The 26,459-nt window shown below is 51.2% G+C and overlaps 1 protein-coding gene across 3 annotated transcripts in view; it reads right to left on the bottom strand.

Moving 5' to 3' along the window:
* GGTA1 (glycoprotein alpha-galactosyltransferase 1 (inactive)) overlaps positions 1-26,459 on the bottom strand; it is a 66,253-nt gene that overhangs the window by 21,257 nt on the left and 18,537 nt on the right. For 2 of the 3 annotated variants that reach the window (XM_062207633.1, XM_062207634.1), the window contains exons 2-4: positions 10,789-10,904; positions 5,570-5,715; positions 4,506-4,594 (exon numbers count right to left, since the gene is read on the bottom strand). In XM_062207633.1, the coding sequence (XP_062063617.1) occupies positions 4,506-4,594; positions 5,570-5,626 (146 nt within the window). In that variant the 5' untranslated portion in view covers positions 5,627-5,715; positions 10,789-10,904. The remainder of the gene's footprint in view (positions 1-4,505; positions 4,595-5,569; positions 5,716-10,788; positions 10,905-26,459) is intronic. The other variant, XM_062207635.1, reaches the window with a different exon arrangement.

Genomic DNA, 26,459 nt, shown 5'->3' with positions numbered 1-26,459 from the left:
CCAGCTTTGTGCTAAAGCACATCCTGGGAAACAGTACCTGCCACTCACCTGCGAGACCTGGGTTGAGTTCTGGGCTCCTGGCTTTGGCCTGGCCTGGTCCTGGCTGTTGCAGACATTTGGGGAATGAACCAGCAGATGGAAGATGGATATTCCCATTCTCATTCTCTCTCTCTCTTCCCATCCCTCCCACCTCCCTACCTTTTAAGTGAATAAATACATTTTTTAAATGGAGATCCTTGGGACAGGCATTGTGGCATAGCATGTTAAACCTTTGCCTGCAGTGCCGGCATCCCATATGGGCACCAGTTCAAGACCTGGCTGCTTCACTTCCGATCCAGCTCCCTTCTAATGTGCCTGGGAAAGCAGTGGAAGATGGCCCAAGCACCTGGGCCCTTGCACCCATGTAGGAGACCTGGAAGAAACTCCTGGCTCCTGGTTTCAGCCTGGACTAACCCCGGCCGTTGCAGTCATTTGGCGAGTGATCCCACAGATGGAAGATCTCTTTCTCTCTCTGTCTCTTCTTGTCTCTCTGTAACTCTGCCTTTCAAGTAAATAAAACAAATCTTTTAAAAAAAAAAAAATGGGTACCCTTGACTAGAGTAAGGGTTTGTGCAGTGGGCAAGAGAATGAGCTGCAATTAGACACATAGGACCTAAACCTTCCTAAAAATGTGACCTTGAGCATTAACATTTAGCATTTTTGAGACTCAATGTCCATATCTAGAGACTTGGAATACAAGACCCACTTTGCAGGGCTACTGTAAAAATTGGAGGCAATGCATAGCATGGTTCCTGGCACATGCAAACACTCAATAACTAGTAGCTGCTGTTATCGGCATCACCATCACCATCACCATTCTGTATAACTTTTAAGGTTTCCTCGAATTCTAAAATTCTAAGTTTCATTTTTTAAATATTTATTTATTTGAAAGAGTTACAGAGAAACAGACAGAGAGATCTTCCATCTGCCAGTTCACTCCCCAGATGGCTACAACGGCCAGGGCTGGGCCAGGCTGAAGCCAGGAGGTGGGAGCTTCCTCCAGGTCCCCCACATGAGTGCAGGGGCGCGTGCACTTGGGCCATCTTCCACTGCCTTCCCAGGCCAGTAGCAAGGAAATGGATCTAAAGTGGAGCAGCTCGGTCTTGAAGCAGCTGCTCCCATGGGATGGCAGTGCAGTGGCAGCTTAACCAGCTAAGCCACAATGCTGGTCCCTGGTATTTTGTTTTGTTTTGTTCTTTAACCCAGCTTCAAAGCAATGCTGCCCTGGACAACATTTTTTGAGGATGCTTTACTGACAAGTTTTATTTACTAATGAGCGATGTGTTTAGCTTGGTGCTGTCCACCTGTCTAAACTTAGTGTTCTCAGCTCACCTCAAGCCATCACATGGCCAATTGATAAAGTGGCAAAAGATCTGCTCCCCTTGTTTGCTTCAAGGGGTTCCCACACTTCAGAGAATGATGTGGCCAGGCTAGATGATGCCAGTTTTTTGGTTTTTTGTTTGTTTGTTTTGGTGACAGGCAGAGTTAGACAGTGAGAGAGAGAGAGAGAGAGAGAGAGAGAGAGAGAGACAGAGAGAAAGGTCTTCCTTTTTCCATTGGTTCACCCCCCAAATGGCCGCTATGGCCGGTGTGCTGCAGCTGGCGCTCTGCGCTGATCCGAATCCAGGAGCCAGGTGCTTCTTCCTGGTCTCCCATGCGGGTGCAGGGCCCAAGGACTTGGGCCATCCTCCACTGCCCTCCTGGGCCACAGCAGAGAGCTGGACTGGAAGAGGAGCGACCGAGACAGAATCCGGCGCCCCAACCAGGAGTAGAACCCAGGGTGCCAGCATTGCAGGCAGAGGATTAACCAAGTGATCCGTGGCGCCGGCCAAGATGATGCCAGTTTAAAAGCATCAGCCAGAAGCTCCCCAGCCACTGTGCAGAGGGACACACCCAGCACTGAAAAACAACGCTGATTACTGAGAGGCCAGTGCCCACGTGTCCATTTCAGCCTTTGGCTTCCATGTTTTGTGAACCAAAATTTTAAAATATGGAAGTACAACTTTGGCTACCATCCAAAACAGCAAGGTTACCCAATCAAGCCTTCAGAATCAGAGCTTAAAGTTTACCCAAATAAACATTCCAACCCCCAGGCAAGAGCTCCAACAGACGCTTCCTTGTTCTATTGGGTCACTGCAACTGCTAATGCTCTTCCTTCTCTTTGCCCAAGTCCCCATGTCTGTTTTGTCCCCTGGAACAGAAGATGATGATAATGATGACGACAACAATGACTGTTTATGGAATGAATGTTTGTCTCCAAAATTCATATGCTGCTGCTGTAGCCCCAGTGTGGTAGAAGTTGGAGATGGGATCTTTGAGGGGAGTAGGTTTCAATGAGGTCATGAGGGCAGTACCACCATGATGGAACTGGTGTCCTTATAAGAGGAAGAGACCAGGGGCTGGCGGCACTGTGGTATAGTAGGTTAAGTATCTGCCTGCAGCAACAGCATCCCATATAGGTGTCAGTTCGAGTCCTGGCTACTCCACTTCTGATCCAGTTTTCTGCTGTGGCCTGGGAAAGCAGTAGAAGATGGCTCAAGTGCTTGGGTCCCTGCACCCACGTGGGAGGTCCGGAAGAAGCTCCTGTCCTGGCTTTGGATCGGCCCAGTTCTGGCCATTGCGGCCATTTGGGGAGTGAACCGGCAGATGGAAGATCTCTCTGTCTCTTCTTCCCTCTGTCTGTAACTCTGCCCCTCAAATAAATAAATAAAATCTCAGGAGGAAGAGACCATAGTCTGCTTCTCCTCTGTAATGTATGGAAATAGGGAGCAGGAAGAGCACCCTCACCGGGGCAGGGGCAGGGTAGCAGCTGGCACTTTGACCTTGCCTCCCCAGCCTGTAAGCCTATATAAGACAAGTTGTGAAGTCACTCCATGCGTGGTATGTTCCTAGAGCAGCCTCCCAACAATCCTAAGAAGCAAGTATTATGATTTTTCTCCCTGCTTAAAGATTGGGAAATGGAAGAGCAGAGTGATTGAGTAAGTTGTCCCAGGTCACAGAGGAGGTAAGTGGTGGCACAGGACCGGCGCAGGTCTCCTGGCCCTGCATTCCAGCCTGGATACTCTCATCCCTAAGTGCCTAAGGAGCCCCAGGGTCCCCACGCCCAACTCTGACTCATCCCTTCTTAGGACAAAATACACTCAGTTTCCTCAATTCAAAAGACCCAGTTTCCAAATGCTTTTAACTTAGTCACACTCTAGCTTTTAATTTTTCTTAAAATGAGTTTTTCCGAATGAAACGAAAGAACAGTCCAGAAGCAGTCAGATCTGCGCAGCCCCCCTGGACTAGCTCTGATGTGCCTGAAGGTGCAGTTCCTCACTTCAGCAGCCAAGATGGTGCTGCTGGCTCACCAAAGATTCGAATTTAAGAATTCAAAAAAGATATTCAAATGTGAATCCAGGCCACCTTTGGAACTTGGGGGCCACTAAAACATTTTCACCAAGAAAACACCACAGGTGCTGAGACAGCTCGGTCCTCTCTAGAGCTGCAGTGGACTTTCTGAACCTGAAGGCTGGGCTTTCCCAGTGCACCCACAGGCAGAGGCACCGGCACTTCTGTAGGTACTCTGGAGCCTTCCTTGGCCAGAGGCCCCTTCAGCTGGAATTTCTAAATCATTGTTCTCTCAAAAATCACAGAGGCGGCTTAGCTATTTGAGGTGAATCCACAGATGAATTTGAAAACAGAGAAATGTTCGATTCATTTGCTTTCCAGTGTGTGTGTGTGTGTGTGTGTGAGAGAGAGAGAGAGAGGCTCAAAAATTTTAACGAGGCACAAATGAATCACCAGCAACTCAAGTGTGTGTTTTTGCAGGAAAAGTCAACCCTTGAGTTGCTCTTTAAACTCTGAAAGTATCTTAGGATTGCAAAATTCAGGGTGGATTTCTCAAGGAATTCCTGTCTGAAATCTCTTAAGGTTATTTTCTCATCTGATCACATAAATTATGTAAAATTACATTTTGGGCTTCACTCTCTTGGGATCTAGCATACCAGGGGGAAAAAATCAAGATAAACAGGAGCATGGCAGGAAGGCAGACTATTAATAAGCCAGAAGTTATTATTTATTTATTTCAGAGATCCTATCTGCCGACTCACTCCCCAAATGCCCACAATGGCTGGGGCAGGGGCAAAAGCCAGGAGCCAAGAACAAAATCCAGGTCTCCCATGTGGGCAGCAGAGACTCATACTTGAGCCATCACCACTGCCTCCCAGGGTCTGCATTAGCAGGAAACGGGAGGCAGGAATTGAACCCAGGTACTCTAATATGGGATGTGGGCTTCTTAAGTTACTCAGGAGATCCGGTGATTTTCCATACAGCACAGAGCTCAGGAATACAGGAAGGGTAGACTCCTTTGTTTACGATTTCAGTTAATCCTAACTACAATACAACGTGGTGAGGTGGCTGATACTAGTGAAACACAGCCAAGGTTATACCTTCATCAACATCATTTTATCATGGTTCATAATTACCTGTTGATATATTCCCAAAACACAACAATCACAGTCGAGACAACCAGCATTGACAGAATTATTTTTCCTTTGACATTCATTATTTTCTCCTGGGGAAAAAAGAAGGGGGTGGGGAACAGATGAAATAAATGAAATTCAAAGCAAGAGATGGTTTTCAAGAAATGCTTCTACCCACATCCTCTCTAAAAGGACAAATTTATGAATATTTAACTAGAACTGAGGAGTGTGTTCTACCTTAAATTGCATGGGCCTCCCATGGCAAATTAGGCTAATTCAGTCAGTAGAAGAGCACAGAGGGAAAATTGCATAATCACCAATTCTTTTTCAAACGAGGTCCTAGGGGATTCCAGCCTCAGATCTCAGGGGCTCTATCACCTTTATTTTTAAATCCAGTTAAATAAGACAAAGTACGGGATTTTCATCTCTGACACTATTGTTTGTCACTTTGAAAGTGAGCTCTCTTTGGAAACGCAGAAGTCAAGATTGAACTCAATGTCATAATCCAACTGCCAGCGTTCAATACAACTACTGATAGGACTGGAGGTATTCTAGACCCGAGCAGATGGGCCTGCCAGGCCACGTGTAAGCCTCTGCTTCTGGCTTCTTCTCTCAAACTACCATGTGAACTGGCACATACAGCCTAGGGCCCAGGACAAAGTGAAAAAAATGCAGGGGGCTGCACACAACTCAGCCGACGGCTCCGAGGAGCCACTTGACATCTGCGTCAATAGCACTGCCACTGAATGCTAGAAAAGTCTTGGGTTTGGAAGCGAACAGATTTCACTCTGAGGCTGTGGCCATCTCTCTGTTCTGATGCCTTCATATCCCAGAGGAATGTGGTCAGACACAGGCTTTGGAATAAGGTGGGGATTTGACGCCAGACTTTGGCATCCAAGACTGGATAACCCTGAACCCTGGCTGTTCTCCAGGCCCTCACCCTCAACTCCAAGGTGCTCCGAACCCTAAATCCCTTTTTGTAATTCATTTGGCATCAAGGCCATTTATAATCTTTATTCTACCGAGTGAGACTGTTTCAACACTTCTTTGCATAAATATTGACTCACTTTATTATGCAGTGCTGCATTGAGGATGCTGCATGATGTATAATAGATAATCCACATCCCCGAATCCTGAATTCCAACATGTCTGGCCCCAGGGTTTCAGATAGGGACTGTGAACTTCTGCATCGTACTCAATCAATTCCTTCCCTCTTTAAAACAGGAATAAAAATTGTGGTGATGACAACAGGTAATGTTCCAAAACTACTTAGTACTGTGCCTGGCATAGCATGAATTCTTTAAAAAAGATGCTAGTTCTTAACACTGGAGTCTGTAAAATGAGCTTTTGGGAGGCTCCAATCAGCACAGTGCCTGATACTTAACAAGTGCTCAAAATGCATTTGAAGGAAAGGATCTGGGGCTTAGGAGTAAGAATGTGTTGTAAAATGAAGTGCAAATGGGCACAAATGAGGGACGCTACAGGCTTCGCCATCTGTTCTGTGCCACAGCGTGCTGAAGAGCTCCTTGGAAGTGGGATGTGACTTTGATTTTCTCTGATCAAGCCCCAGGCACGGCTACAGTGGCCTGTGGTGCACGGCTGGCTGTGTGGCCCTAGCTGTACCACCCCTGTCCGCACCGCCAACCTGCTCAGGATCAAGCACAAACTGTCTGACAAGTGTGAGGAGTCTTGAGCAAAAGAACATAAAACCCCCTGACACAGCAGGAGAAGCCAAACCAGACACCCCTCTCAAGCCCCTGCGGAAATACACAGGTGTTGTTATTATTATTAACTTCAGAAATCAGCATCGGATGCAGCACTCTCATTTCTTTCTGGGCTTCATAAATGGCTTGAACCTGCTTCATCTTTGGCCGTGGCCAGTCGTCACTCTGGATTGAGACTTAAAATTGGAAACTGTCCAAATGAGCCAATTCTGCATCCTTTAGGAAAGCACTCAACATGGGCATAACCCTGTTCCCTGGAATCTACAATCCAAGTCTCCAGGGCAGGAAGACTGGCAGCATGGCCAATGGGCTCTTAAAACATTTTTATTTTTCTGTGTGGACAAAAATGGAGCATTTGGCATCCACTGTGGTCTGAAAGCCTTTCTCTTGTATGTTACTTATCTTTCAGAATTTTCAGAACTGTCTAATTCTAAAGACGGGTACTCACTACCTAACAAAAGTGGGTTTGCTTCCAAATTCATTCAAGGATCAGAGGACAGCCTGAGGACTTGCTAAATATGAACACACTACCTCAGAGGCTGGAACCTCAGCAGTCCCGGGGCCCTCACCCCTCAGAGACTCGGGGAAGGCAGCCAGCCCCCGCCCCACAGCTCTCTTGTCATCCCTCAGACCCTGGGACTTCACCCTCCAGTCACTTCTCTCCAGATCCATCCTAAGACTCCAAGAGCTACTCCCAGGCCAATCCTAGGACGCAGCTGTCCAGAACCTGGGCCCTGCACCAGTTTGGGAATGAAACCGCCCACACCTCCGAACGCGTGCAGACTGGGTTACAGATGTGGAGGCATTTCACAAGGAAAGGTCACGTTGTAAAGTCTGTCATTTCTCTACTTCCCTCGCACAACCCTCGCCCTCCTCCTTCTCCACCGTTATTTCCCTGGAGAGTCACAAAGAATTTTCCATGTGGCCCATAAATGAATTCTGCCTTGCCTACCCACAACCCGTCTCGCACAGAACACACACAGAAACACACACACACACACAAACATCTTCAGAGAAATCTCCCAGATCCACCCCACTGGGCGAAGCCAAGGTATTCCTTCTAAACAGAATTCCTCTCTGAAAGGAATTCCAGTGAGCCCTGTTTTCTCCATCTCACATCAAGGGGAAAGGTGACCCTGTGTACTCAGAGGCCCTGGAAAAGCCATTAGCTCAGAAAGCAGGAATTAGGCAGGGTGGAAGTAGTGGCAGAGGAAACCAAATCTTTTCAGGTTAAAGTGCTCTCCTCTCTGTCCATAAGTTCTCCATTCTGCCCTAGGAACCCAGCCCCTCCACCCAGAAGAACTGCCTCTGCTCTGCTGGAGCTTTTCTCCCTTTTGAGCGAATGCGATGGGTCCAGACAGGGACAGTCCCCAGCACTCAGCAGGTGCACGCTGAATTTTTTTGCAGAGTGAACAAATGAACAAGGAAGGTGCCAGTCTTGCTGTATAACAAATTTGTGAACAGACGTGGAACCTGGCTACCGTGCAACTAGATGGTTTTTGGAACCGTAGGTACTTCAGCAAACAAAACCTCCAAGGGGCTTCCAATCCAACGGGAGACACAACAGGATAGAACACATCAGGCAGTGACAAAAGTGCTGCAAATGAAAACAGGGCTGGTAGGAGCCTTTGGAAGGAGCAGAAATTAACTAGTTGTTCATTATCTTTAGGCAAAATTCCAGTCTGTAGTGCTCCATGTCCTTGATAACAAATGAGAGGGTTTAGATGCAGTATTTCAGGTAAAACTTACACTAGTGCTAAGACTCAAGTCAACAAAATCCCAGGTGTTTACCTCCGGTGAATCCCTTTAACCCTCCAAGCCTCTACATACCCAACCCAGAAATTCCAACACCTTCACTGGGTCCTTGAAAGAACAAAAGCAGACCTTGTTTATGACTGTCTTGCAATCCATACATGGCAGCACCTCACAGAACAGTCAGGGTGAGCCCGCAACCCCCACCACGTGGCACGAGAAACTCAGCTCTGCCCCTTGGGAAAGATCCTCCGAACGGACCTGCAGTCAGCCCCAGCACAGCCACAGAACCCGCTCTTGTAACCAGAGCCCCAGATTTCTCTGGCCTCAGTCTCTTGGTCTGGGGAATTAAGTCCTTTTGACCTAACTTTCCCAACAAGCTTTCCTGATTGACCTGGGACCTCATTTTTCAAGAGGGGGTTCATGTAGCCACTTGGAACTCATCCTGTTGCAGGAACCTGAGTGCATTTCTTGATGTGTCGATCAAATGGTGGATGAGCCAGCCAACATGCACTGCGCACACAGGCTGGCCTTCCAGGAGATGGTGAAGCTTGGCCCTCAGAGCCTCTCACTGGCACGAGCTCTCTTGCAAGACTGACATTGAATCTGATGGCAGTGCAATGGGAGAGCCCCAATCATGCTTCCCAGGGACAGAGGGTGCTGCGTTTGCCCGTGGGAATCACTCTGTGGCCCTGTCACCTGTTCTGAGGCTGCAGGTAGAGATGAAAGGCTGACCTCACTATCCCTAAACCCACCTGGGTCCAATGATAACCTGCCCCAGGATCTTGTTGAGCACCCAGCACCCTCCAGCTCGGATGGGAGAAGGACCTGAATGTACACTGCTCTGGTCCTGCCAGGGGGCCACAATGATCCAGGTCTATCCAGGACCCAGGTCCAGCAAGGACGAGAGGACTGAATCTAAACAGTGATCTGGTTAGCAGCACCCAACCAAGGCACTGTTAAAGATGCGGCATTGCCAATAGCAGGTTATGGAGTGGAAAGAATCTCTCGTAAGCTCTCAGTAATAAAAAAGCAACCATTGATTAACCGCGCTGGAGGCAACACTAGTTTGTCTTTCTCTTGTCACTGCTGAAAATTAGACTAGAAAATTGTTATCAGCTAGAGGCAAGCAAAGAGCACGCTGCCAACACATGACAGGTGCATAAGGCGGCCAAGTAATAGTCATCATCTCTTTGTATTATTTTCCCGTCATTTTACTAGAATGCTGTTTTCTGGATTGTGTCATATCTGGAGTATTTGTCAGTTTTTGTTCTTGTTATTTGTTGTGGTATCGTGTGTCTCATATTCTAAACATTTAGTTCCCCACTTAATATTGTATTTGCAACTTTGCATCTTTTTTTTTTTTTTTTAAGTACGCCTCCAAATTGAATCAGCTTCAAGCCCTGCAAGGCCCAGCTCCTCCCAGACCGAGGCAGGCTCAGCGCTGGGCTAAACGCTTTAGCAGCAGGCACTCAGATGATAACACATAAGGCTGCGAAGTTACTCTATTATTATTTCCATTTTTCAGATAGGAAAACAAAGCGGGGCTCCCAGAGGTGGAGTAACTTGCCCCATGGCACACAGCGTAGAGTGGTAGGGCTCGGGATTCAGACCCAGGGAGTCTTTTCACCACTCGGCTGCCGTACTAAACAGGAAGGCCTGGCCACAGGTGAATACTCAGATCTCCTTGGTACATCCTTTCGTTTTGTCTCTCATGATCACCACGTGGGACTGACCCAAAGCCAGCCAAACGCCAGAGGGACTCACCACGGAGCCACCTATTCCCGGACTACAGAGCGAGCACTGACTGGCTCATCGCCTCTGCTGCTTCCAGGCACCTCCTGTGCCTGGTGTGGGATGTCCTCATTTCCATCACCTTTGTTCCTCACAAGGGTCAGTGCAGTGGCCTTGGCTCGGCTTTGTCATGAAGAATCTAAATGTCAGCAAAGGGAAGCCGCTCGCCTGAGATCCCTGGACACACCCAGAAGTGGTGCATCTTAAGTGCAGACTCTGCGCCTCCTGGCCCAGTTCCTGGTGTTAGGATGATGCCAGGGAAAGGAGGGAGGGTACCGTGTTATCCGAAAACATCTCTAAATTGGCAGGTGGTGTAGAAGTTCTCCCCTGGGGAAGAAACAGGGTCAATTCATGGCCGGGAAAGTACATGGAAGGCTGTTCCCAGTTATGTTCTTCATTATAAGGGTCAACATCAACTCAGACACAGGAAAACAACAGACAGGTCTCAGACTAAATACACGGCGAACTGTCAGCCCAGCCATCACAAACGGAACAACCTGTCCTTTGAGGGGCAGCTTGAAGTGCCTTTTCTTGAATACCCGTCAGGAAATCAAAGGCTGGGATCCAGCCTGCTGTCTTTGCTGCCTAACCCAGAAACCACTGTGCAAAGATCTGTCCAAAGAGAACCAAAGGAAGAGAAATGGAAGCTGTTGCACTGTCCCAAGAGAGTTCCGCATCTCTCCATCATGCCTGTTCCAGGGTCCCCCAAGACCCTACCCCTGCCCTGTCCCCATGAATCCTGCAGAGAAAATACCAGGCCACAGCCACACCTGCTGCAGCCCTGCATGTCCTGCCAAGGGGAGCCAAATAAAACAGAACTTACTGCAAGAGTCCCACCAGCTCCCGCTTCCAGATCCACTGCTGGGGGAAAGAAGGATTTTGTCCTCTTTCCAAACAGGGGACCAGCAAGAGCTTAGGGGGTAGCAGGGATCCTGCCCCGGGCGGATCCACAAGGTTCACCATTTCCCCAGTGACCCCGACATGGCAGAGGCAAATCATTTCAATATTTCACATACCTCATCGTCTGCTTCTTTCCCTCCGGAGTAAAAGGCCAAACAACCGAGTTTCTATTGAGTGGGATCCGCAGAAGGAGGCAGGGCTCAGAGGCAGGGAAGGTGCAGCATTCCAGCTCCTTTCAAAAGAACAAACAGCTGTTTCAGGAAGCAGGGGGAGTTGGAGCCCTCTGCTTTGTTTCTTGCTCGGCCCGGGAAATGGGCTGTTTATCAGGCCTGTTGACTCAGAGCTGCAGGCCCTGAACGGCACAGCCTCCCTCGCCAAGTGAAGCCACAGGTCCAAACTGGGCCTGATGTGGGAGGAGGGAAGGCCGCCACCAGGAGAGGGCCACACAGCTGCCCACATCACCACCCCTGGGCCAAAGGAGGACTCCTCTGGACCCCAGCAACCTCATGTGACTGCTCCGAGGAGTGGCCAGGGGAGAAGGTGGGAAAAACAAACAAACAAACAAACAACAACAACTACAACAAAAACCAGGACCAGGCGGGGGATGGGCAAGAACTGTTACCAGATCACAGAACGCGTGTGGCGATTCTACCTCAATGTGCCTCCAAGTTAAGTCCTTTCTCTACATCCTTTCTATTATGTCTGAACCCCTCATTTTTAGAAAATGGTGTTAAGTCTCCGATATGGCAAACCGCCCCGGAAGAACTTTAAAAGGTTGCTGAGGTCCAACCCAGCTCTTAGGCTGAACAATGCTTAACATTTCCCACACCCACCTCCTGTTACCAAAATAGCACCTTCCAGCTGAAAGGGACCTTAGGGCAGTGGGTTCACAGTGTCAAAACTGCTCAAACCTTGTCAAAAAGCACACGAAGTCATTCTCAGAACCCCCACCACGTAAAACACGACGCACGGCGCTTTGCTGAGCAGGAAAGCAACTCTCAAAAGCCCGCTTAGCTGATCCTTGCCCAGCGGCTGGACAGGTGCAGGGAGTAAAGTCTAGAAACCTTCCACTAAGGACTGGGGACCCAAGCCACACAGAAAGGAGCTGAGGACTGGCCCCATGCTGGGAGTGGGGGCGGGGCGCTCAGCAATGCCTAATCCAGTCTCTTCCTCCTATTCCCCAGAGGGAAGTTTCACAACTTCCTTCTCTGAGGGCACGAGCTAGTTGGAGCTTCATGATCTGGAAGTTCTTCTAACATCTTGATTTCATTCTTCCTATTGGACTCTCAGTCTGAGCAAACACATACCTTAGGAGGTTGTCATTCGGCTCCGAGCTCTACACCCAAAAGAAAGCGTGCATACATCCCCCAAGAAACTTGTAGAACATTCCAGAGCACTCCCCAACTGGACACTCCCCCAGTGGGTAAGCTGTCAGCTGGTCCCTCGGTAGGACTCTATCTGCAGCAAGGAGGGTGACCAAGCTACTGGCACCCATGTCAACAAGGACGAATCTCACACACATGGTTTTGCTGGGTGCAAAAGGGTACTCGTAGATGGTGCCCTTGCTTTAAAGACCAAAAACATGCAAACCTGAGCTGTGGTGGTTGTGGAAGTCTGCTTGGTGGTTTCCTTGGGGGTGGTCATGACCGCGAAGGGACCCGGACGAGACTCCTGGTGGGCCTGGTCATGTTTTGTTCTGTGACTGGGGTAGTGGCTCCCCAGGTGTGTCCACTTTGTGACACGGCATCACACATGTGCCTTTTTCGGTTGTATTTTAAGCAACAGAAACCTTCCTGCCTGCAGCTGCATCCCCTCGGGCGTCTGTCTTACCCTCCTCTCACTCCAGGGCCACAGGACCGTGGCCAGGCCCTGCCTTTTCCTTCTACTGGGTCCTCCTCTCCAATCCCAAGCACGAGGAGGACCTGAGGAGGGGTTCAGGGGGTGAGCTGTGGCGCTAAGCAGTCCAAGAATCCAGACCTGTGGTCAGGGGTGAAGGGAAAGAACACAGTTTAGAAGCTAAAGAGCTAGACTAAGCTAAATGGGTCCTCTTGATGAGTCAGCCTGCTCCCGGGTCACACGCGTCTCCTGCTTCGCAAAGCAGCCTCTCTCCCTTCTCGATAGATCTTCACGCTCACTCACGAAGTGGCAGGGAAGGGCTCTTCTCCAGCTCCACAGATCAGCGTAGAGAGGCTCGGAGAGTCTCTGCGGCTCACTCAGGGTCTCCAGTAGGGCGCCTCCCTGGCAGCCGCTGGCTGCTCTTCCCACCTGGGCCCCTCCAGGCAACACCCCCTATGTATTAGCAGGAGAATAAGGCTGTAGGCTGGTTAACTGCAGCTTGGCTGGAGTGCGTGCAAGTCTGCAAGGCAGCAAATTTCACTTCTAGAGAATTCCAACCAGTCTTCCTCCTTTCATCGCCAGACTCTCAAAACAAAAGGAGCCCGCATTTGTGGTCATTCCTTAATTGAGGGTCAGAGAACCATAGCAAATGAGCTTCAGGCTACAGAGCCCTGCTGATCAAAGCTGTTAGAGGCCACGCAATGATGAATGGAATGGTGACTCTCATCATCCAGCCTAGCAGCCATGGACCTGCCAGCCAGCAGCCAGCAGTCCACTCGTGCACCTCCCACATCCCGAGCCCCCTGGCTCGCACTGCAGTGGGACAGCTGCAGTCCAGGTACAGGGAGCCCTGGCTCTGTGCCCAGATCGCTTCCTGCTGAGAAACGTGATGGTGGAGATTCCCACCCTGCTTCCCTCTGTAGAAGTGTGAGGATTAAGTGTTCCTGGCAAAGAACACTTGCAGGTTTTCACTGTTTAACCCTAGATGTGTTTAGGGCGGTCACAAAAGACTTGCTGGTGCCTGTGAGTGATAGAGCAATTTGGTCGGTTTCTTGCTCTTAGTAACAGGGATAATCACAGCCCCCGCCTCTCAGGATGGCTGAGGGCAAAGTGCTGAAGGGCAAAGACTCTGGGGTCTGGCTGTCTGGGTGTTATTCCTGGCTCTGCCTCTTACACTGTGCAATCCCAGGCAATTTAGCTAACTTCTCTGACCCTCTGCTTCTACATCTGTTAAATGGGAACAGTCGCACTTGGATGGTAGCTGGTCCATAGTAAGTGCTGTACACAAGTTACTCATTACTGCGAGAATTAAGGGAGATGTTTACTCAAAAGGATTCAGCAGTGTCTCAAGGTGTTCAACAACTGTTAGTTTCTAGTGCTCAATTAATCAAATGCTGCCATTCATGTGACTTTGCATATGCGTAGCAAGTACACATTGTGACCACATTGGCCCTGGAAGAGGGGAGAACAGAGGGAGAAGGGGAAGTCTCTACACAATGCCTCCATAACACTAAGAGTTGTTCAGGCTCAAGAGTACCGGCTGAGAGGATCTCTGTGCAAGCCGGCCTGATAAACTAGTGCAGTCAGAAGAGGTTGCACCTGTAAGTCTATTTTCCCGGAGAGGACTCTCCATCTGGGCCAGCAAAATGAAACCATTAGGAATCTTCCCAAGCAACACACAGCAAACCATCTGGAGATCTGGCTCTGTTGCAGCCAACTCCAGGACAGACTGCACCAAAGCCCCACTAAAGAACCCCCTTTGCAGCCATAAGCTTCCAGCCTGCGCCCCAGCCACTCTCCCTTGCACAGGGAAGTCCCTCCCTGGGGCCGACCTGATTTCTTCATGCTGTAGGTTAGACTCTTTCCAGATAAGGAAGAAGCTGGCTTTGTTGTTCTCAGAACTCCGCCTACTCCCTCAGTCAGATGACTCCAGATGGAGGTAGGAACGAGGCCCTCGGTTGCTCTGATGGCAATCTGAAAGGATCACCTCTCCCCTGCAGTGAAAGAGACTTGAGGAGCCACGTGGGCCAGCCCCTGTCTCCGAGCAGAACTACATCCTGAACAGGTGAAATGCTCAAGACCACCATCATGCCCACTGAAAGCCATCCACGATGTTCCGTGCGCTCGGTCAATCTTGTCGGCGCCTCGGGTATTTCACTGTGGTAACACACAGGCCCTTTCTACCCAGGTGGGCCATCAGGGTCCCCTGATGAAAGGATTGGCTTTGGCTCTGGCTTTCTATGGGGAGGCAGAGGCAAACAGAACAACCCACGCATGAGCCCCAAGGAGCTCTCCCCAGGGAAGCCCCAAGCCCACCCGTGAGAGAGGAGACAGAGACAACCAGCCCAGCAGAGAGGGCAAACCCAGCTTCCTGAGACGGGGACTTAAGGTCTAGTAAAGCCCCTGGAGAACTTTCCATGCACCCTGGGTCACGGTGAAGGCCAGGGTGAGGAGGACAGGCAGGGGTTCCCCGCCCACCCAGGTAGCCTGGGAAGCATTTCTTCCTCGTGCAAAAGGCCTATGAACAGGGCTGGTGGGTGGCAAAGAAAACTAAAATAAGCTTAAGTGGATACTAATGAAGCAACCAGAAAAAAAGAAAGAAAGAAAGAAAGAGAGAGAGAGAGAGAGAGAGAGAGAGAGAGAGAGAGAAAGAAAGAAAGAAGAAAGAAAGAAAGAAAATGCAACATGGTGCTTAGTAAATGCAGTGACACTGGGGTGGGCATTTGGTTCCAGCTGCTGTTTTGTATGTGTGCCGTGGGCATGTCCATTCCTCATCCCAGCTTCCTACAAATGCGCAAGCCAGGAGGCAGCAGGTGATGGGTCAGCTGGGTCCCTGCCACCCACTGGGGACACCTGGATTGAGTCCCTCACTCCTGGCCTTTTCCGTGCTATTGCAGGCATTTGGGAGACCTCTCTCTGTCTTTGTCTCTTTGCCTTTTAAATAAAATGAAAAGGAAGGAAGGAAGGAAGAAATCTGCTGGCTCCGTCCCACAGGCCAGGTGGTCTCAGACAAGTCCTCTTGCCCGTCGGAGCCTCCCAGCTCTCAAATGGGCACCAGCAAAGTTGACACAGATTATTCCCGCGCGCCTCCGGGCCTCTTTGTTTTGCTCTTTGCAGAGTGGCAAGGCCTTGGCAGGGACCCGTGCATGCTCGGAGGCTAGAAAGAGCCTGTTCTCACTTGCTCTGCTGACGTGGCTGATGAACCCGCAGCTTCCAAGCTCAAACACCTCCTCCTCAGAGATGCACACCTCGGCCAGATCTGATTCTGCCCTGAATTCCCACAGCCCCTGGGCAGCCACTTGTTTCCTGGTGCTATGTGTGTGTGCATCTTGCTCTCCATCTCTCCACACAGATGCTCTCATGGGCAGCAGTGAGGTCCGGTTTATCTGGAGGTCCCCAGTGGTCCTTACGGAGGCTCTGATACAGAGCAAGTTCCGAGGTGGACAGGTGGATATGTGGACAGGTGCATGAGTGGATGGACAGATGGCGTATTACCAGTCTCTTAGGGCCACCACAAGTTACCCTGAACTGGGTTGCTCCACACACAGATACTGATCGTCTCACAGTTCTGGAGGTCAGAAGCCCAGAGTGGCAGCACAGTTGGTTCCTGCTTGGGAGCTCAGAGGCAGAATCCACAGTACACCTCCCTCCTAACTTCTGCGGTTGCTGGCCGTCCTTGGCGTTCCTACAGCAGCCCAATTCCAGGTCCCTCTATGGTACATGGCGTTCTGCCCATGTGTCTCCTCTGTGTCTGTGTCCAAACGTCCCCCTTCTTCTAAGGAGGCTAGTCACTGGGCTGGAGCTCACTGTAATCCCCGAGTGACCTCATCGTAACTCAATGGCATCTACAGAGGCCCTATTTCCAAAAAAGGTCACACTCACAGGTCGCAAGCATTAACACCTCAACCTATCTTTTTGGGAGGCACTATTCTACCCACCAGAAACAGCTACCCAAATAACTACTGGCTGGGAACCGGTAACTTCTAGCACTGCTTTGACTGACAGGTTAATAATATTAAGTCAGCTGGTTGGAATGAGGAAAGGGGAGTCCCTTTAAGAGGGTGCAAACCAGTTTCCAGTTTTATCATGAGAATAGCAAGGAAGTGGCCATTTCACCCTTCAGAATTTTCAGTGAAGGTAAAAACAGAAAGTCACTAATCCCATTCTCCAGACGGCTTTTCTGTCTTATCATGAGCAAGCTAGACAGGGCAGACAAGACGGCAAATCAGGCCTTTTGATGTGTTTTTTCGTCTCAGCTGTCTAACTGATGGATGGCTGCTGTTCTGGTTCTTTTTTCCCCCCCATATGTGTGCTTGAAAGACTGGACGGCTCACAGTTCCATGGGTCTGGCTCCCTTGGAGCCCCGCTCCTGGCTGCTACCGCAGGAGATTCTGACTTAATAAATCTCGTTTTGTCCGCGTGGAAATTCTTCTTCCATGTGAGACAAGGAACCAAGGCTGCCTCTCTTTGCTGCCCTTGCACCTGTAACAGTATCTAGCACCCATGAGGGTTGAACGTCTGGCTACAAATGGAGAACTGAATGCCAAGGGGAGGAAGGAGGGTGCTCCTAAGAAAGAGAAGGGATGAAATCCTTAGAGCATTTCTGGTTGACCAGGGCATTTTCTAAAGAGGAACTGAAAAGGGGGGAGCATGCGTGTGCAAACGAGCACCACCACCCAGGACAGGCTCTGGCTGGGTGCTTGCTGAGTTTCAGGAGCCTGTGGCATGGCCAGGAAGGAGACTGCTGGTCTGTGGAGCCTTAGCCTCCCCGCATCCCAGAGATGGGAGTGGGAGCGATCACCTGGAGGGAAGCAGGCCCCCAGACAGCTGGCCTCGAGGAGGTGGAGGTGGAGGTGGAGGGAAACACAAAGCCAGACAATAGGCTGCAGCCATTTAGAGGATGAGCCGCAGGTGCAGGTAAGTGAAAGGACCTCTTTCAGGAAGCTTGTCTGGAGAGTGTCACCCAGAGGCGCCCTAGAGGAAAAGGCAATGCCCCCAGAGCACACTGCAGACAGTGGGAAACCCAGGAGAGAAATGGGTTGAGGATCCAGAGGAGGGAGAGGACCTGTTGAGGGTGTCCCTGCAGGGGTGGGGGGTTTCCTGGCACAGAGGGAGGGGCACCCCTGAGACAGTCAGGTGATGCAAAAGGGAAGGAGACAAGGATGGTGGGCTGGTGGTAAACTCAGGAGACGAGGAGGGAGGGGAACAGAAAGTTGAGTTCTAGCCGACAGCATCTTAAGTGTGAGGGCACCGGAGTGGGTAGGGGGCAGGGGAAGGCAGAGGACCATGCAGAATCTTAACATGAATCTTATAAAGTATTCCTTTTATTTGAAAGACAGAGTGACACAGAGAGTCATTTTCTATCCACTGTTTCACTGCCCAAATGCCAGACTGAAGCCAGGAGCCAGGAACCCCACCCGGGTCTCCCACATGGGTAACTTGGGTTACTCAGGCCATCATCTGCTGCCTCCCCCCACCGGCACACTGGCAGGGATCTGGCTCCAAAGCATGGAGTAGCCATGACTTGAACCGGGCACTCCAACATGGGATGCAGGCACCCTAAGCTGTGCTTACCCTGCTGTGTACCACAACATAAACAATATTTCAGATGAAATATTTCATAACTATGCTAGCAATACGAGAAATTTACTTTAAAATAAGTCCAATATTATTTCTGGGGGAAGGCTATAACAGCATTAAAGTCTTTTTATTTGCATACTGTATTAGTTTCTGAGGGCTGATTTTTATTGTGCTACCATTCAGAAAACAAACCAAATGAGCCAATTTATAATCTTTACAAGGAAGAAAAGTAAAAATTTACAAGTAGCAGGGTCAAGCTTCATCCTGAAGGCCCTGGGGGATCCCTGGATGACAGTAAGCAAAGGGCATTCCCTGATTTCCTTTAATTAGGAATGCTCAGGGCTGGCGCTGTGGCATAGTGGGTAAAGCCACCGCCTGAGAGGCCGGCATCCCATATGGGCACCAGTTTGAGTCCTGGCTGCTCCACTTCCCATCTGGCTCCCTGCTAATGTGCCTAGAAAAGCAGTGGAAGATGGCCCTCATGAGAGACCCAGACTGGCCCAGCTCTGGCTGTTGGTGGCTATTTGGGGAGTGACCCAGGGGATGGAAAATCTCCTCTTCTCTCCACTTCTCTCCCCTCCCCTCCCCTCCCCTCTCCTCTCCTCTTCTCTTCTTCTCTCTCTGTAACTCTGCCTTTCAAATAAATAAATAAATCTTAAGAGAAGGATTGCTTGGTGGAAGATGGCCCAAGTCCTTGGGCCCTGCACCCACGTGGGAGACCCAGAAGCAGCTCCTGGCTCCTGGCTTTGGATTGGCACAGCTCTGGCTGTTGCAGCCATCTGGGGAGTGAACCAGTGGATGGAAGACCTCTCTCTTCTCTCTCTCTCTCTCTCTCTCTCTTTCTCTCTCTGCCTCTGCCTCTCTGTAACTCTGTAGCTCTGCCTTTCAAATAAATAATCTTAAAAAAAAAAAAAAAATAAGAAGAAGAAGGATCGCTTGGCTGCGAGGGAGAGTGGGTGTGAAAAGGAATATCTCCAGCCGGCAAAACCAAGCAGGAGGCTGCCAACCAGTTTCCAAGTTAGAGAGCTGACCCAGTGGAACGAGCCGGACTATCCGAGAGCAGCAACTTGAGGGAAATGAAGGAAGTGGGGTGTTACCATCTTGTGTTACATGAAATAAATTCTCTTCCCACCTTGCTTGAAACTCGCCTTCTTGGTGAGCGCTTCCCAGGTTTAAAATCGAATCTTGTATAGTTAATGTATCATTTATGTGTCTTTCTTCGTCTCCCACATACCAACTCTTGGGGCTGCTACTTCTGTTATCTTTTTTTTTTTTTTTTTTGACAGGCAGAGTGGACAGTGAGAGAGAGGGAGAAAGGTCTTCCCTTTGCCATTGGTTCACCCTCCAATGGCCGCCGCGGTAGCGCGCTGCGGCCGGCGCACCGCGCTGATCCGATGGCAGGAGCCAGGTGCTTATCCTGGTCTCCCATGGGGTGCAGGGCCCAAGCACTTGGGCCATCCTCCACTGCACTCCCTAGCCACAGCAGAGAGCTGGCCTGGAAGAGGGGCAACCGGGACAGGATCGGTGCCCCGACCTGGACTAGAACCCGGTGTGCCGGCGCCGCAAGGCGGAGGATTAGCCTGTTGAGCCACGGCGCCGGCCTATACCCCTAGTACTCACCTCAACATGTGTAGGCTAAAAGCCATGCATATTGCGGAGCAAGGCACAGCTATGATAGTAACAGCGCTGAGGGTAACCATGGGATGAACAGAGACCACAACGAGCCAGGCCAGTGCCACTCAGTGCACCGCGAGCACATCCAGCGGTATCCGCATGGTGGAAATGTGGCCAGGCCCCACCCCGCACCCTGACCCGAATGTCTGGGCTGGGCTCAGGAATCCGAGCAGGGGCAAGGTCTCCAGATGCTCTGGTCATCCACTAAAGTTTACACAGCTCTGCTTGGGGGCTGCTTCCTCCCCGGTTTCTGGAGGAACCAAGTGAGTGGACAGCGTGGCAGGTGACAGAAACAGAGTTGCAGCTGAGAACCTGCAGACAGAGCCAGGCTGGAGCCTGATTGGGGAGCTGCCAGGATGCAGGCAAAGGGGAAACCAAGGTGGGCAAGAGCAGGCAGGTCTCATGTGAGCAGAGAGAAGAACGCAGGGCAAATGGGTGTCCTGACGCGCACTGCAAAGAGGCAGGAGGAGGACCAGGAACAAAGGCATCCCGAGGGCCAGGAGAGGAAACCAGGTGCTGCCAAGACACGAGCGGGAGGCCGAGGCTGCAGAGTGAACAGGAGGCTGCCCGGGAAGGCCTGGCTGGAATCTCAGCTAGCCCTCACCTTGGGGCTCTCATCTGTACCCCAAGGTCCCACTGGCCTCTGGAAGAGAGAAAAAAGCCACAGACGGGGCAGGGTAGCTGCTGACCGGAGGGGTACCAGGCAGACCGGGGCATGGCATAGATCCTGCGCTACAGAGATCTCCGCCTGTCCATGCTGTGTTAGCATTGCCCTTCCCTCAGTAGGGCCCTCAGCTGTCTCCTCTCCAAGCCAAGCACCATTCCCCCTGGCTCACTGCCCCCACCCCACTACTGGTTCCATCTGTGGTCATGGGGAGAGCAGTGGCTCAAGACCTGGGACCATGCCGGGGAGTAGGACGGGCACAGAAGTGAAACGGCCCCACTCCCAGCATTGCTTCATGCAGTCTGGTGGCAGGAACACCCACGCACGCAGACATGGCCTGCCCCTGCAGATGTGTGCTCCGCCACTGACCACGGGAGGCAGTGTCTGCACCTGTCGCCCCCGCGCCCGTCTCCTGCGCTGGGGTTTGCTTCATTTAACCACCCTCCTGCTCTGCTTCCTGTGCCTTCCCCCTTCACAAGCCACCTCTCCTGGGGCTGTTTCTTCCCCCCCCCCCCCCCCACGCTCTCCCTGTAAGGAAACTGAGGCTTCGGAAACCCCGGTAAAATCAAGGGGCTCCTAGGGACCACTTCCCCTGGGGCAGCCGTGGTTTATAGCTGTCGTGGATCAGTCATGGGTGAATGACTCTGGTTGGAGAACAAGTGATAGGGTGACCCTATGTAAAAATAATAATAAAGCAGAGTTCAATGAGGTCCTCTTCAAAGCCCCACCAGCTGCCAGCCGCCAGCCACCAGCCGCCAGCCGCCAGCAGGGGTGGAGGGAGGGTTGAGCTCCTCCTGGGTGCCCTGCAGGCTCCATTCTGCTACCCACCCCTGAGCAAGTTCCTTACCCCTCTCTTGCTTATCTCCATCACAACCTCCCTAAATTGGTTCCCTGTTTCCCACACAGGGAGATAAACTCAAAGGAAGTTGTTGCATGGCCAGGAGAAAATCCTGAGGTTGTCTTGGATTGTTCCCCGCCCACCCCCAGATTTTCCTGGGTCTTTTGTAAGAAATTGATGTGAGCATAAAAGGCCTTCCAAGAATTAATCGCTACTGATGAAGTTCCAGGAACCCTAGGCAGTATGGAAAAAAAAAAAAACCCACAACTTGTTACTCTAATTTTCAAGTTTATTTATTTGAAAGGCAGAGGCAGAGAGAGTCTTCCATCCACTTGTTCACTCCCCAGATGGCCGCAAAGAATGGTGCTGTGCTTATCAAAAGCCAGGAGTCTGGAGCTTCTTCCGGGTCTCCCACGTGGGTGCAGGGGCCCAAGGAGTTGGGCCATCCTCTACTGCTTTCCCAGGCCATAGCAGAGAGCTGGATCAGAAGTGGAGCAGCCGGGTCTCGAACCAGTGTCCATACGGGATGCCGGCACTATGGGCAGCAGCTTTACCCACTTTGCCACAGCACCGGCCCCAAACCCACAACTTTTAATTGAGGCCACCATTGAGATATTGAAACGGTTTCTTTTCTACACCTGTTCGAATGAGACAGCTCTGGGTTCAAATCCCAGCTCCTGGAGCCGGCATTGTAGTATAGCAGGTTAAGCCTATGTGGGCTGGTTTGAGTCTTGGCTGCTCCACTTCTGATCCAGCTCCCTGCTAATGTGCCTGGGAAAGCACCAGAAGATGGCCCAAATGCTTGGGCCCCTGCACCCAGGTGGGACATCTGGAAGAAGCTCTGGGCTCCTAGTTTCGGCCTGGCCCAGCCCCAGCCGCTGTGGCCATTTGGGAAGTGAACCAAAGGATGGAAGATCAATCTCTCTCTCTCTCTCTCCCCCCATAACTCTGACTTTCAAAATAAATAAAAAATAAATCTTAAAAAAAAAAAATCCCAACCTCCTTAGTTTCTGTGATGTCACTGAGTTAAATCACTCATCCTCTTGGAGCCTCAATTTTCTCATCTATAAAGTGGGAATAATAATGCTTTACTCTTTGCATCACTGAAAGGATCAACCATAACATCTATAAAGTTTCTGGTAGCTGGCAGGCACTCAGAAGTATTTTCACAGTGCCCAAGATATAAGCATTGTCTCTACCTCCACGTGAGGTAACGAGTTAGAGCCTACAGCTGAGTGGGTGTTCCCTAAATGCATGACCTTGAACAAGTCATAGCCACGATGGTTTGTTTCTACCATCTGTAAAACAAGAATAGCAAGGCCTCCCTCCTGGATCAGCACCAATGAGCTTGGTGCACGCAAACTGCTTTGCACGGGGCCTGGGATTGCAGCAAGCACCCAATAAATGGTGGTTATTGAGTTCCAAATAATGATCATGCCAGATCTCTCCACCTTACAGGCTCTGGCACTAGCTACCCTGTGTCCCCAAAGAGTTCACCATGTCCCCATGTCCTGAAAGTTATCAGCCCTTCCTGGCACCGAGGTTGGCAGCTCCCGGAACATTTTCATATCCCGCCCTCTGCTAGAGTCTCCCCCACAGCCTGTAGACTGGGCCACGCTGTTCTTTCTGCTCTGCAGAGAGGGGCCTAGCACCAAGGAGTTCAGTAACTCGCCCAGGGTGACTCTCTAGGACAGGAAGCTGGGTTAGGTGGAGCCAATGCCGACCTCCAGACGCTCGTGTCCCATAAGAAGTCTTTAAGCCACTGATTCAAATTAAGGGCATCAGGAGGTAATGTGTTCCCTTGTTCATGTATTCATTGGCACTTAGTGCCAGTATTAGCACCTACCATGTGCCAGGCTGCTGGGTCTACAGTGATAAGACCTTTCCTGGAGCTTACTGACTAGTGGGGAGTGGAGCCACCACACTGCCAAAAACATCACGCCACTAAGGTTAGTGCCCTCCTACGGTGACGACACACGGCGCCACCATCACCCCATCCGCCTTCCGTCCTCCCTGCACCCTGAGCCCCACAGCCTTCTGCAGGACTCTGCGGGCCCTCTCACCTGCTGCCTCGCTGGCAGCTAGAGGGACACCGCACCAGCCTGGGCCACTCTCCTGTCTCACACAACCCCAGCCTCCTGAACTGCACAATGCGCAGATGAACAAACAAGCAGCGAGGAAGGACAAGGACTGAGCCAGAGCCGCTCAGCCAGGAGGGTGCTGGGACTGGTACTCAGGGCCCAGTGTCTCTCTGAAACAAGCTGCCTCTTAGCCATAGCACAGGCAAGTGATGAGGCTGGGGCTATTGTCTTCATGGATTTCCGCCTCTGTAGGGCTGACGCTGTGGCAGGTTGGCAAAAGCCACTGCCTGCAATGCCAGCATCCCTTAGGGGCACCAGTTCATGTTCTGGCTGCTCTTCTTCCGATCCAGCTCCCTGCTAATGTGCCTGGGAAAAGCAATGAAAGATGCCCCAAATGCTTGGGCCCTGCACCCACGTGGGAGACCTGGAAAAAGCTCCTGGCTTCTGGCTCCGGATTGGCTCAGCTCTGGCTGTAGCGGCCATGTGGGGAGTGAACCAGCGGATGGAGAACCTCTCTCTCTGTCTCTCCCTCTCTCTGACTGTAACTCTACCTGTCAGATAAGTAAATAAATCTTTAAAAAAAAAAAAAAAAGCTGCCTCTGGACTAGAGAAAACTCCAGAAAGCTCTGCTGGAGATGACACATCCCTGTCCGTTGCCTCCCCCACTGTTCTTGAATGATTCTGGAATGTCACTGGTGGGATTTCTGAGTTGGGTACACAAAAGCCACTGGGGAAAGGTGAACATCACCCTCAGTCAGATGCACATGGAAGTGAGACACGGAGTTAAGAAAGAACCTCCCAGAGCTGGCACTGTGACACAGTGAGCTAAGCTACTGCCTTTGATGCCAGCATCCCACCTGGGCACCGGTTCTAGTCCTGGCTGCTCCACTTCCAATCCAGCTCCCTGCTAATGTGCCTGGGGAAAGCAGCTGATGGCCCATGAGCTTGGGCCCCTGCACCCACACGGGAGACCCGGATGGAGTTCTGCATCCCCGGCTTTGGCCTGGCCCGGCTGTTGCAGCCATCTGGGGAGTGAACCAGTGGATGGAAGACTGACCTCTGTGTCTCTCCCTCTCTGCTTGTCCTGCAGAATGCAGTTTGGAAACCCGATTGCACCTTATTGTTTCCACCTTGCCCGTGGGCTTAGTTCCTGATGAGCCGAGAGCTCCTAGCAGGTGTCATTGGTCCTCTCCGTAGTTACTTCCTTTTTCACCAAGCGTCTGTCTTTCGTTCTTCCAAATATGCTGGTAGCTGTGTGATGAGAAGTGGCTTTGGGTGTTTTCCCCTTCAGGTGTGGTTTCCCAGCACACAACCATGGAAAGCCCACAGGCTTCGCTCTGTCTGTGGGGCCCGGGCTGGCTTCCTCAGCTGGCTGAACTGATGTCAGCTGAACATCTGGGCCGGCGCTGCGGCAAATAGCTAAGTCGCCGCCTGCAAAGCCACATCCCATATGGGAGGATCGGTTTGAGTCCGGCTGCTCTGCCTACAATCCAGATGTGTCTGGAATGTGCCTGGCAGAAGATGGCCCAAGAACTTACGCCCCTGCCACCCACAAGGGAAACCAAATGGAGTTCCTGGCTCCTGGCTTTGCCTAGTTCTGGCCATTGAGGCCATCTGGGGAGTGAACCAGTAGATGGAAGATCTCTCTGTGTCACTCTGCCTTTCAAATATATGTACATGTGTGTGTGTGCGTGTGTGTATAATTTTTTTTAAAGGAAACATCCAACCCAGAATGCTTTCTTATGTTCTCCCAGGTATTTCCAGCTATTCAATTTCTTTTTCTTTCTTTCCTTTTTTTTTTTTTTTTTTTTGATAGGTAGAGTTACAGACAGTGAGAGAGAGACAGAGAGAAAGGTCTTCCTTCCGCTGGTTCACTCCCCAAATGGCCGCTATGGCCAGTGCTGCGCCGATCCGAAGCCAGGAGCCAGGTGCCTCTTCCTGGTCTCCCATGCGGGTTCAAGGGCTCAAAGCACTCGGGCCATCCTCCACTGCCCTCCTGGGCCACAGCAGAGAGCTGGACTGGAAGAGGAGCAACCAGGACTAGAACCCGGCATCCATATGGGATGCTGGTGCTGCAGGTGGAGGATTAACCAAGTGAGCCCCAGTGCCGGCCCCAACCATTCACTTTCATGGTAGGATTTCATTTCCTAATTGACTAGGAAGTGCCATGTGGGGCCAGTGCTGTGGCTTAGTAGGTGAAGCCTCTGCCTGCCGTGCCAGCATCCCCTATGGGCACTAGTTCGAGTCCTGGCTGCTCCACTTCCAATCCAACTCTCTGCTATGGCCTGGGAAAGCAAAGAAGATGGCCCAAGTGCTTGGGCCCTTGCTCCCATGTGGGAGACCTGGAAGAAGCTCCTGGCTCCTAGCTTCAGCCTGGACCAGCCCCAGCCTTTGGGGCCATTTGGGGAGTGAACCAGTAGATGGAAGACCTCTCTCTCTCTCTCCCTCTCCCTCTGTCTGTGTATGTCTCTCCCTCTGTCTCTCTGTAACTCTGACTCTCAAATAAATTTTAAAAAATCTTTAAAAAACAAAATAACCCCTGGTGGTCTGGGGTGGTCTGTGACTGACACCCTGCCCACCTCCCAAAGCAGGGGTGTAGACACTACGCTACCCGCTTTCCTGGAAAACCTCTCCCCTCCTATTCGGCAAGGGCCCTGTGAGAATTAAGAAAAGGGGAGTAGAGGCCAAAGCACCCCCAGTGTCTTGCAGCAGTCTCCCCCTTAAGTGCCAAAGGCGGGGGAACGTCTGGCCAAGTTGGCTCAGGCACAGAAAGATGTGCTCAGTATCGTATTTGGCCAGGAAGCTGGTGCCCTGGAGCACAGCAGGTGGGCTGGCACCTCGAGGGTCACCTAGCAGGAACAGAAGCCATGAGCGCTGGGACTGGCCACTGGCCAGAGATGAGGACAGAGGAGCCGAGCAGCCCTGCAGCCCGGGCCGAGCCTGAGCTGAAATCAGCCGCGTGGTCCCACGCATCAATGCAGGGGACAATGGCAGAGCTGTGACTCACCGGGTTCATCAGCAGTCAGGGGATCACCCAGACAGCCATGGAGGCAAAGCTGATGAAGAGCAATGGTGGACACGAGATCTAACAGCGATCAAGGAGACTGGCCGGGG

This window comes from Lepus europaeus, chromosome 12 (assembly GCF_033115175.1).
Source record: "Lepus europaeus isolate LE1 chromosome 12, mLepTim1.pri, whole genome shotgun sequence".
Classification (NCBI taxonomy): Eukaryota; Metazoa; Chordata; class Mammalia; order Lagomorpha; family Leporidae; genus Lepus; species Lepus europaeus.
Note: the sequence above shows the minus strand (reverse complement) of the source record. Positions and strands in the feature narration are given on the sequence as shown.